General features: G+C 42.6%; 1 protein-coding gene across 3 annotated transcripts in view; it reads left to right on the plus strand.

The window, feature by feature from the left end:
- Positions 1–12,869, plus strand: part of atg10 (ATG10 autophagy related 10 homolog (S. cerevisiae)) — a 232,134-nt gene that overhangs the window by 151,277 nt on the left and 67,988 nt on the right. For all 3 annotated transcript variants that reach the window (XM_078397047.1, XM_078397048.1, XM_078397049.1), the window contains exon 4: positions 11,953–12,079. In XM_078397047.1, coding sequence (XP_078253173.1) covers positions 11,953–12,079 — 127 coding nt within the window. The remainder of the gene's footprint in view (positions 1–11,952; positions 12,080–12,869) is intronic.

The raw sequence follows: 12,869 nt of genomic DNA on the forward strand, positions 1-12,869 counted from the left end.
CCTCCACAGCCTTCTGTGGCAATGAATTCCACAGATTGATGGCATCATGAATGGCCCTGACATTGTTTTGTTGTACCGTTTGTTCTATGTGCTGTAAGGCAGATGAAAAGTTGTACATTGTTACATTGTTATCATTTCAGTGTCCTCCGCTGACTGATGGGGCAACTTAGACAAAGAACACCACTTATTCTTTTGAGTATCTCTCTCTCGTAAGGATCTCCACTTAAAGTGCATATTCTGCACATTATTTATCCCCTTCGAAACTTGCTCCTAAAATTCCCTGATTCCAATTTGCGGTAATCCCAAGCATATTATTGTTATCCATTTATCTGGTCCTTTAATCCTTTAACATCTTCCAGAAATCATTAAATTATTCCAGGCTCTTCCAACTGTCGAGAGAGCTAAGAGTGTTTAATTGTCGTATGTGCTGGGACCAGAATAATAATGAAATACTTACTTGCTGCAGCTTTACGGCACATTAAATGCAACAACACAACAAATAAATGATCAGCCCTTCCATGTAAGCCAGACTGTGATCGTGTAAGGAAAGTACATAGTGCAACCTCGGTAGTGCCATGTCCTTGGTAGTTTGGTGCTGAGGTAGGGTTATGCAAGATGGTTTCAAGAGTTTGATCATTGATGTGAAGAAGCTGTCTTGAACCTGGAGGTAACAGGTCTCAAGCTCCGACTTCCCGATGGTAGCAGCAAGATGGACGTGTGGCCAGGGTGGTGGGTCCTTGATGTGCAGGAAGGAACTGCAGATGCTGGTTTACACCGAAGACAGACACAAAATGCTGGAGTAACTCAGCGGGACAGGCAGCATCTCTGGAGAGAAGGAATGGGTGGCGTTTTCGGGTCGAGACCCTTCTTCAGTCCTTGATATTAGCTGCCTTCTTGAGGCAGTGCTTCCTACTGATCCCTTCGATGTTGGGGAGCTCAAAACCCACGATGGCAATACCCACTAACATTCACCACTTCTGCGGCCTCCTTTGTTCTTGAGCATTCGTAATTCCTCATGATTGATTAACCTTTTTGATGCGTCTAAGTTTGGTTTCATTTTTCAGTGCCTCCACATCAGAGTTGTCGTAGAACAATTTGTGCCTTGTGCCCCGCTTGGCATTTGTGGCTTTTCTGTTTGGGGTGAGAGATCAAAACCTTGTGAGGCTTTCCTTATTGTTGCTGCCTTCATGGGAACATGATCAGTCTGGTTGGCCCTTCAAAAGGCTTCCAAGATGGCGCCCAACCCAGGTGCAGTCACAGAAGCGGATCTGCAATTACACATTGCAATTACTCCACACTTTTAAATCTCTATCATGTATCTGTACACTGTGAATGGCTCGCTTGTAATCATCTATTGTCTTTCTGCCAACTGGTTAGCAAGCAACAAAAGCTTTTCACTGTACCTCGCTACATGTGACCATAAACTAAACTGAACTAACCCTGTTGCATCATCCACAATTGGCATACTGCAATTATCCCATCACTGCCTCCTGCTGAAGAAGGGTCTCGACCCGAAACGTCGCCCATTCCTTCTCTCCTGAGATGCTGCCTGACCTGCTGAGTTACTCCAGCATTTTGTGAATAAATACCTTCGATTTGTACCAGCATCTGCAGTTATTTTCTTACACAGCCAATTGACTTGCTGAATAGTCATAAATTTAATTTAAAAGAAAGAGTAGAGCCGAGGACTGACAAAGAGCAAACTTAATTCCTAGCTGTGAAATGGAAGGTTATCCAAAGAAAGCATGAACCAACTAGTTTGAGATCGGAGATACAAAAGCATATTTTCCAAATGATTAACAGGCAGACACGTTGCAATGGAAGATATGTTAAACACGTTAGTTATCAAATTGGCAAACTTAGCAAAGTTTTGGGAAAATTTCAGCCTTATTGAACCCTTGAAGAAGTAATGAAAAGCGTAGACCATGGTGATGTTGAACACTTGGAAAGTATTTATTGAGATTTAGCTTAAGACACTTATGACCAGAGTTGGGGTACATGAAGTCAGACAAACTTAGATAACAGAAATGATTGAAAATTGGCTGCAAGGGAGAAACTAGGGAGAGGTTAGGGGAATTTTTTTCAGCTGGCAGAAGTGGATAATATTTTTCTGCACGAAATTGCATGTAGATCCGTTATCAAATCAGGCTAAGGATTTGGGGCAGAAGTAAGATTTGTGTGGGGACTGAGCAAATATTGCAAGGATGAAGATAAACAGACCTTTAGACTAGGCAAATAAAAATCCATGTAAAGTGGTTGGCTTGGTGCTTTGGTTTGAATTTAATTATGTATGTGGATTAAATGCACATTATTAATATTCATGTCACCAGTTCAATTTTTTTTTGTGAATGGAAAGCTTTAATAAGTCATTTTCCCCCAAATAATCATTTTTTAAATTTCTATCGCTTATCTATGTTTTATTTAAAACTGAGCAAGTGGTTTGCAAGTCAAACTGAATGAAGTAAGATTAACTGCATGGTAATACATTGAGACATTCTATCTCTGCCCTGCCCACTCCCCTGACATCAGTCTGAAGAAGGGTCTCGACCTAAAACGTCACCCATTCCTCTACAGAGATGCTGCCTGTCCCGCTGAGTTACTCCAGCATTTTGTGTCTGCCTTCAGTACATTGAGATATGTCAATATTTAATTTTGTGACCTGCAGCTATTTAGTGATTGATGATTTTGTAATGAGTTTGCCTTTCAATTAAAATGGTCAGTGGGAAAGACTGGAAGAACCAAAGGCTTCTGCAGTGAAAGCTTCAAACTAATATCGATTTAGTAGAACTGTGCACGCCATGTGTAAATGTTCAGAGAAAAGTAAGATTGATAATATTAAATTTACAGTGACAGAGGATCATGTGTTTAAGCTGCAAAGTGTTTCAATTGTTATTAATGTGTAATAAATGTTGTGTTTCTTGAAAACTTAAGCATCTCAAGACAAGATCCAAACTAGGTGCTCATGTTTAGGAAGGAGCGGTCTGAAGAAGGGTCTCGCTCGACCCGAAACGTCACCTATTCCTTTTCTCCAGAGATGCTGTCTGACCCGCTGAGTTACTCCTGCTTTTGGTGTCCAAATTAAGTGCTCTCCATCCACTGGTTGACAAGTTTAGTGTGTTAAAAATGGAGATTAGCAGAATTTAAAACATCTATTGTTGAAAGTACTTTGCAAGTACGTCAGCAACTGTACAGAGAGGAACGGAATCGCTGTGGTGCGTCAAAAGCTTAGATGTACAAGTTTTTTAAGAGATAAAAGATCTAGGAAATGTTGGGCGGGAAAGGGGAGAAGAAAAGAAAGGAAGGTTAGTTAAGGGAAGTAAAGAACAAAGGGCAAAAGAGGTGACGATAATACAAGGCCTAATGATGATAATAAACGAGGAAATACTATGTGTTGGAAGGAACTGGAGATGTTGGTTTAAACCGAAGATAGACACAAAAAGCTGGAGTAACTCAGCGGGTCAGACAGCATTTCTAGAGAAAAAGAATCTGACATTTCGGGTTGAGACCCTTTTTCAGACTGAGAGTCAGGAAAGGGAAATGAGAGAGATATAGTAGACGGTGATATAGAGAGATATAGAACAAATGAATGAAAGATACGCAAAAAAAGTCATGATGATAAAAGAAACATTGTTAGCTGTGGGCTAGGTGAAAATTAGTTACAGACAATGAGATTCAACAAGGAAATACAATACCCAGGCAGGTGGGGCAAGTGTAGCTGGGACATGTTGGCCGGTGTGGGCAAGTTGAGCCTAAGGGCCTGTTTCCACACTGTATCACTCTATGACTCTAAATACAATATTCCTTGTCCCAATGCCACCTCTTTTGCTTAAAACCATCATTCCCTTTCTCATTTAATTATTCTTGACTTAACTCATCAGACCTTTTATTTCTCTCTCCTCCTCCTGCAGCTGAGTGCATGTTTTATATCTAACTTTTCACTGCACTGATGACAGATCCTTGATCTGAAACATTAATCTTTCTCCATCTCCATAGATGCTGCTAATGTGCGTAGTATTGCCAGATTTCCAACATCGTTATTATTTTGCCTCTGTGTTATTATGGTTTTATGGATTTGTGCACAGATTTATTGACGAGGGAGCCTGATAACGCAGAATGAACCACTAACGTGCAGTGCAAAAAGCAAACTGTGGGAGGAACTCAGTGATTAGGCAGCATCTGTGAAGACATGGTCAATGTTTTGGGCCGTGACCCTGCAAATTTCTATGTGATGAATAACTAAAACCTGAAACGAAATTCATGGAACCTAATAATGCGAAATAAATATGAACAATTCTGGAAACACTCAGCAGAAGTGAATCGAGCTGAAACGTTTACTCTGTTTCACTTCCCAACTCTGTTGTCTGACTCAAGGAGTATGCCTGACATTTTCTGTTTTTATCGTGGATTTCTAGCATCAGCAGTTTTTTTTAGATTTTCAATCTGATGTGAGCATTCTACAGAATATAATGACAGAAGCAAAAATAGTACACTTTGTTCTTTCTCTTACTTTCTTTCCTTTCCTTTTCAAGCTTGTCCTGCAGACTGAGAGTGCTCGTGTTATGCTAGTGTATATAGTGTCTGCAGAAGGGTCTCGACCCGAAACTCCACCTTCTCTCCAGAGACGCTGCCTGTCCCGCTGAGTTACTCCAGCATTTCGTGCCTATCTTCTGTGTAAACCAGCACCTGCAGTTCCTTCCTACACCTGCTAGTGTTATGGTTATGTTGCTGGAATGAATAATCCATAGCCTACAGTAACAGTCGAAAAAAAGTGTTGACATAAATTTGAGTTAAACATGTTTGTAAAGAAACTTCCCAATTATCAGTTCTCTTAGCTAATGAGTCCATCTGGTATTCCGCCAAGATGGAACGCACAAGATTACAAGGGAACTTTATATATTTGGATGGGAATCTCCACACCCATCATTTAATGTGCGTCCAATGGTGCCAGAAACAGGCCATGACAGCTGAACCCCGTTAGACAGGTCTATCTCAGGAGACCAACGCAAACCCTTGTCCATTGAGGAATATCTTGGATTGATTGAAGGATAGAACATGGAAAAAAGCCTTTCAGCAACTGAGTTCACACACGCCATTCGTTCTAGTTCTAGCTTTCTCATCCACTCCCTACACATCAGAGGCAATTTAGAGAGGTCAACTCGTCTACAAACCCACATATCTTTGGGGTGTGGGAGGAAGCCAGAGCACCCGGAGGAAACCCACACAGGGAGACCGTGCAAACTTTACACAAACAGCTCTCGAGGTTGGGATCAGACTGTGCCGCCCCGATACAAAATATAGAAAAGCAGCGGAGTAGCAACAGGATAAAAGTACATTCTTTTAGGAAGGAGATGAGGAGGAATTTCTTTAGTCGGAGGATGGAGAATCTGTGGAATTCTTTGCATAGAAACATAGAAAATAGGTGCAGGAGTAGGCCATTCGGCCCTTCGAGCCTGCACCGCCATTCAATATGATCATGGCTGATCATCCAGCTCAGTAACCTGTACCTGCCTTCTCTCCATACCCCCTGATCCCTTTAGCCACAAGGGCCACATCTAACTCCCTCTTAAATATAGCCAATGAACTGGCCTCAACTACCTTCTGCGGCAGAGAATTCCACAGACTTTGTGGAAGGCTTTGGAAGCCAAGTCAATGGATATTTTTAAGGCAGAGATAGATAGATTCTTGATTGGTAAGGGCGTCACGGGTTATGGGGAGAAGGCAGGAGAATGGGGTTAAGAGGGGAAGATAGATCAACCATAATTGAATGAAGGGGTAGACTTGATGGGCCGAATGGCCTAGCAATTATGAACTTATGAACAGTGTAAATCTGCAAAATAAGACTTGAATGCATGCTGTAAAGCAGATCATAGACTGAGTCAGGCTACACTACATTTATTGAATGATCCCAGCAGTTTGCTTTCATGTTGCACGTTTAATGTAGTAAAAGGTCAGAAATGGCTTCACAGTTGCATTTTCTAACAAATTTGGCCTGAGGCCATGTGAAGGAGTGTTACCACAGACTTGATAGGAGCTGGGTTTTATAATATCTTTAGTAAGAGGCTAGAGAGGCAAAGAGTTTAGGTAAGAAGATCCTGAATTTAAGGCCTTTGCAAATTCGAATACAAAGCCCAGGCATAAAGTAATGTTAAGAGACAATTGACTTAATGGGCAGGGGACAAGAGAATGAAGGGGGTTCCAGAGTTGCTGTCTAAACCCACATGTAAGCAAGAGTGAAAATAATTTTGTGCACAGTGAAATGTTCTCAAAATTAGTGGATTAAATCAAAGCTGTGCAGCCTTAAATCATCCTATGTAAATAGTGATACATAATTAAAACGAGGCAGCAACTTCAGCAAAAGCATTTAAGCTGCTCCAATGAAAATTATATACACACATAATCCAGTGGCATCCCTAATGACTTTTATATTTAAACAGAGAAGCCCAACACAAGCACAAAAGACTCATGTGAATCATTTACATTAATGACTTGGATGAAGGGATTAAAAGTACCATTAGCAAATTTGCAGATGATACATAGAAACATAGAAACATAGAAACATAGAAAATAGGTGCAGGAGTAGGCCATTCGGCCCTTCGAGCCTGCACCGCCATTCAATATGATCATGGCTGATCATCCAGCTCAGTAACCTGTACCTGCCTTCTCTCCATACCCCCTGATCCCTTTAGCCATAAGGGCCACATCTAACTCCCTCTTAAATATAGCCAATGAACTGGCCTCAACTACCTTCTGTGGCAGAGAATTCCACAGACTCACCACTCTCTGTGTGAAGAAATGTTTTCTCATCTCGGTCCTAAAAGACTTCCCCCTTATCCTTAAGCTGTGACCCCTAGTTCTGGACTTCCCCAACATCGGGAACAATCTTCCCGCATCTAGCCTCTCCAACCCCTTAAGAATTTTATATGTTTCAATAAGATCCCCCCTCAGTCTTCTAAATTCCAGCGAGTATAAGCCTAGTCTATCCAGTCTTTCTTCAAATGAAAGTCCTGCCATCCCAGGGATCAATCTGGTGAACCTTCTCTGTACTCCCTCTAAGGCTAGAATGTCTTTCCTCAGATTAGGAGACCAAAACTGTACACAATACTCCAGGTGCAGTCTCACCAAGGCCCTGTACAACTGCAGCAGAACCTCCCTGCTCCTATACAAAGCTGGGTGGTAGCGTGAGCTGTGAGGAAGATGCTATGAGGTTGCAGGGTGACTTGGACAGGTTGTGTGAGTGGGCGGATGCATGGCAGATGCAGTTTAATGTGGATAAGTGTGAGGTTACCCATTTTGGTGGTAAGAATAAGAAGGCAGATTATTATCTGAATGGTGTCAAGTTAGGAAAAGGGGACGTACAACGAGATCTGGGTGTCCTAGTGCATCAGTCACTGAAAGGAAGTATGCAGGTACAGCAGGCAGTGAAGAAAGCCAATGGAATGTTGGCCTTCATAACAAGAGGAGTTGAGTATAGGAGCAAACAGGTCCTTCTGCAGTTGTATATGGCCCTAGTGAGACCGCACCTGGAGTACTGTGTGGAGTTTTGGTCTCCAAATTTGAGGAAGGATATTTTTGCTATTGAGGGCGTGCAGCGTAGGTTTACTAGGTTAATTCCCGGAATGGCGGGACTGTCATATGTTGAAAGACTGGAGCGGCTAGGCTTGTATACACTGGAAATTAGAAGGATGAGATTATTAAGGGGTTGGACACGTTAGAGGCAGGAAACACGTTCCCAATGTTGGGGGAGTGCAGAACCAGGGGCCACAGTTTAAGAATAAGGGGTAGGCCATTTAGAACGGAGATGAGGAAAAACTTTTTCAGTCAGAGAGTTGTAAATCTGTGGAATTCACTGCCTCAGAAGGCAGTGGAGGCCAATTCTCTGAATGCGTTCAAGAGAGAGCTCGATAGAGCTCTTAAGGATAGCGGAGTCAGGGGAATGGGGAGAAGGCAGGAACGGGGTACTGATTGAGAATGATCAGCCATGATCACATTGAATGGCGGTGCTGGCTCAAAGGGCCGAATGGCCTACTCCTGTACCTATTGTCTATTGTCTATTGAATGATGAATGAATGATTAAGTTTATTGGCCAAGTATGTGCATAGACAAGGAATGTGCCTTGGTGCTCCGCCCACAAATGACAACACAAACATACAGTTAACAATTAAGAATAAAGCATAAACACATCAAAACAATAAGGATACAACATTACGGTCTAAACATGTGGGTGAAAATAAACCAGAGCAAAAAAGAGACTACAGACTTTGGTTATTGAGTAGAACTGCTACTCTTGGAAAAAAAGCTGTTTTTATGTCTGGCTGTGGCTGCTTTGACAGTCCGGAGTGAGAAAAGGTTTTTGACTGTCTACCTTATCTACCCTATCATAATGTTATATTTTTCTATTAGGTCTACCTTCAGCCTCTGACACTCCAAAGAAAACTATCCAAGTTTGTCCATCCCCTCCTCATAGCGAATATCCACTAATCCAAGCATCATCCTGGCAACCCTCTACTGCATCCTCTCGAAATCCTTCACATCCTTCCAATAATGAGGCAACCAGAATTGTAGACACACAATAGTACAGATGCAGCCTAATCAAAATTCTGTAAAGCTGCAACATGAAGCTGACTAAATGTGTGAGAAAGAACTGCAGATGCTAGTTTAAATCGAGGATAGACACAAAATGCTGGAGTAACTCAGCGGGACAGGCAGCATCTCTGGAGAGAAGGAATGGGTGACGTTTCGGGTCGAGACCCTTCTTCAGACTTCTTCAGTCTCCCGCTGAGTTACTCCAGCATTTTGCATCTGCATGAAGCTGACTCTTGTTTTCAGTGTCCTGACCGATGAAGGCAAGCATACCAGACATCTTCTTTACCACTTTATCTATTTTGTGTTGGTACTTTCAGGGAAATAGATCCTGAGTCTTTGGCAGGGAGCTAAGACTATTACTCTGTTCAAGAAAATTTCAGCTCATCCACTACGAAGTGTCAAGCAAGCAGTGTGACAAAGTGGATCTTTTCATTTATCCTCACTTGGACCTGCAGTATATAATCTCATTCTTTGAATAAATTTGAATGACATCATTATGAGCAAGATTATAAATTGAAGTGCTTCCACAATTGCATGTTCGAAAGGCGCTGTGCCTAATGTGCATGAATGAATGTTAGATGGCTTAAAATTTCAATTTTCATACTTAATAACGGAATATAAGGTGGTGGTTCCATGTTTTCCTTGGATCCCAATTGCATTGCATTTCACATTCATGCACATTTGGTTGGCAGGAAATTTAAGAGTAAATTGATGGTGACAAATTAGACCTAATTTCAGGTGTTACCTTCCTAATTTTGACCCTAGGAATTACTCTCCCAAATGGGGGAACAAGTTCAGCTTAACTAAATTACCAAGTTATGTTTTGAAAAAATACCACATTGTGGTGATAGATTTTTTTCTCTAGATTTTTTCCAACTGTTTTTGTACTTTTTCTTTGACAGCATAATGTCAAGTTTATTTTTAAACAGTATATTGGCGTCTGGTAGTATAAGTGGAAAGAGTGCACGATTGTGAAACAAATATTTTCATAAACGCTTTGTGTATGATTTTATTACGTGTATGATTCTTGCTATTGAGGGCGTGCAGCGTAGATTTACTAGGTTAATTCCCGGAATGGTGGGACTGTCATATGTTGAAAGACTGGAGCGACTTGGCTTGTATACACTGGAATTTAGAAGGATGAGAGGGGATCTTATCGAAACGTATAAGATTATTTAGGGGTTGGACACATTAGAGGCAGGAAACATGTTCCCAATGTTGGGGGAGTCCAGAACAAGGGGCCACAGTTTAAGAATAAGGGGTAGGCCATTTAGGACGGAGATGAGGAAAAACGTTTTCAGTCAGAGAGTTGTGAATCTGTGGAATTCTCTGCCTCAGAAGGCAGTGGAGGCCAATTCTCTGAATGCATTCAAGAGAGAGCTAGATAGAGCTCTTAAGGATAGCGGCGTCAGGGGGTATGGGGAGAAGGCAGGAACGGGGTACTTATTGAGAATGATCAGCCATGATCACATTGAATGGCGGTGCTGGCTCGAAGGGCCGAATGACCTCCTCCTGCACCTATTGTCTATTGCCTTGCGGCTGCGGCTCACCAGCAGTCTGCCTGTCTTTTTTCTGTCTTTGTCTATTGTTACCGTTTATATGTGGGGGGTGGTGGGGGGAACCTTTTTTCTAAATCTCCTCCTCAACGGAGATGCAACCTTTTTCCATGTCGCATCTCCGTTCGCGCTACGGCCTAACACTGTGGGGTTGGCGGCCTCCAGCTGGGATCGACCTTGTAGACTCCGATCGCAGGGCCTGGACTCACCATCTTACCTGGACTTATCTGGACTTACCGCAGGCTCTGTGGACCGCAACTTCGGGAGCTCGCAGGTCCCTGGCTGGCGACCGGCTTTCGGGAGCTCCAACCGTAGCAGCTTCGACCGCCCCGAATCGCGAGGCTCGATCGACCGGCTCGCAGGGCCTTCATCGCCCTGCGTGGCTCGGCCGCGGCACTTTCCATCGCCCGGTGGGGGCTTAAGACCTTCATCGGCCTGCTCGGCTCGGCCCTGGGACCTTCCATCGCCCGGCGGGGGTTTCAAAAGTCGGGAGCCTCGATAGTCTTGAGGCAGCAGTTTGACTGCCTGACCACGGGAGAAGAATGAGGAGGAGATAAGACTTTTCTTTGCCTTCCATCACAGTGAGGGTGTGCCTGGAGCAATCACTGTGATGGTTGTTTGTGTTAAATTGTAATTGTGTGTCTTGTGTTCTTTATTGTTTACTGTCAACCATTTACTGTTTATTGTTTATTGTCAACCATTTACGCCGGACCCTGACATGAGAGGACGCTGGCGCTGTTTGTTGGCCGCTTCTCCGTCTGGATAAATCTTTTGTTTGTTTGTTTATTTTTATGTTTTGTTTGCTCTGTAAAGCGTCTTTGAGTTTCCTGAAAAGCGCTATATAAATTAAATGTATTATTATTATTATTATTATTATTATTATTATTATTATTATTATTATTATTATTATTATTATTATTTGACCCAATTACAGACTAGAATTATTTTTTTTTAGACAGCAGCCGAATAAAGGTCAGAATATCTTTGATGTTATAGTGTTATGATATAATATTGCCAATGGAAGTGATTGAAGCAAATACAATTCTAACATATCACACAAGGGGTGGTGGGTGTATCGAACAAGCTGCCAGAGGAGGTAGTTGAGGCTGGGACTACCCCAACGTTTAAGAAACAGTTAGACAGGTACATGGTTAGGACATGTTTGGAGGGATATGGACCGAACGCAGATAGATAGGTAGCTGGGACATGTTGGCCGGTGTGGGTAAGTCGGTCCGAAGGGCCTGTTTCCATGCTGTATCACTCTATGACACTCTATGTACGGGACATTTGGACAGGTACTTGGATAGGAAATGTTTGGATGAATATAGGCCAAATGCATGCAAATGGGATGAGCATAGAGGGCCGGCATGGACAAGTTTGGCCGAAGGGTATGGTTCCATACTGTATGACTCCCTCTGTCGAAAATATAACAAAATGTTATCTTCGGCAACATTTTATCATTTAACCCTCAGAATAGAAACATGGAAAGTAGGTGCAGCAGTAGGCCATTTGGCCCTACGAGCCAGCACCGCCATTCAATATGATCATGGCTGATCATCCAGAATCAGTACCCTGTTCCTGATTTCTCCCCATATCCCTTGATTCCGTTAACCCTAAGAGCGATATCTAACTCTCTCTTGAAAATACATCCAGTGAATTGGCCTCCACTGCCTTCTGTGGCAGAGAACTCCACAGATTCACAACTCCCTGGGTGAAAAGGTTTTTCCTCGTCTCAGTCCTCGAATTTAGAATAATGAAAGTTATAGTGAATGTTATGGCACGAAGCTAAGCAATGTTTTATCTTTGATTTCAGGTTAATGTGGTAAATGACACTGAGGAAGCTCAGGTCACAGCGTCTGAATTGATGCGATATGAATACCATGTTGTCTACTCCAGTAGCTACCAGGCACCAGTGCTGTATTTCAGAGCTTGTTATTCAGGTATGTTATGCTCTATGAAAATGAAATTTAAGGTCCAGTTAACATAACATTTAACCACTTAACATTTTAATTATTCCTCCTGCTTTAACATATTTGTTTCATGGTTGACATCTTCGATCTATTCTCGTCCTAACCCCCTGGCCTTTGAACCTCTTCCCCATTCTTGAGTTCATTTATCAGATTTTCTGGATTTGTCTGGCTTCTCCATTTCACATTTATTTTTTTGCTACTCTGTTACACATATTTCCTTCACATAAACCCTCCACACAGTAACTTTCATACACTCGAACAGACTTATAACCACCCAGTAACTCATGAATCTCTCACTTTACCTGATTTGGCAATCATCTTAGCTACTGTAGCACAAATTTAGCCTTTTTTTCCATTTTAATATACGCAACCCTACTCATACACCCTCTAGCAACATGTCTTTCTAACTTGCATTCCATCCTTACATTCTTTTTTGGCTGCCTACTTCTCCAACCAACATTTTCTATCCACTCTTCCCACTCTTTTGGCCTTCATGTGTGTTTTTCACGCAGTGCTATGCAATTCTTGAACTCGAAAGCAACATCTTGTCGTTCACCCTCTGACTCTGAAAGAACCTTGTCACACCTGAATGGGCCTGGACTATGGCTTCCATTATCCATCTTTCCCCACTCTGCCTCTCCTCTGGCCCTCCCACCCTACCCTGCCCCTTGCCTGGGCCTCCTGCCCTGCCTTGCCTCCCCCCTGGCCCTCTCACCCCACTCTCCCTTCCCCTGAGCCTCCATCCCTATCTTGCCCTTCC

Source organism: Rhinoraja longicauda, chromosome 3 (genome assembly GCF_053455715.1).
Source record: "Rhinoraja longicauda isolate Sanriku21f chromosome 3, sRhiLon1.1, whole genome shotgun sequence".
In the NCBI taxonomy this organism is placed as follows: domain Eukaryota; kingdom Metazoa; phylum Chordata; class Chondrichthyes; order Rajiformes; family Arhynchobatidae; genus Rhinoraja; species Rhinoraja longicauda.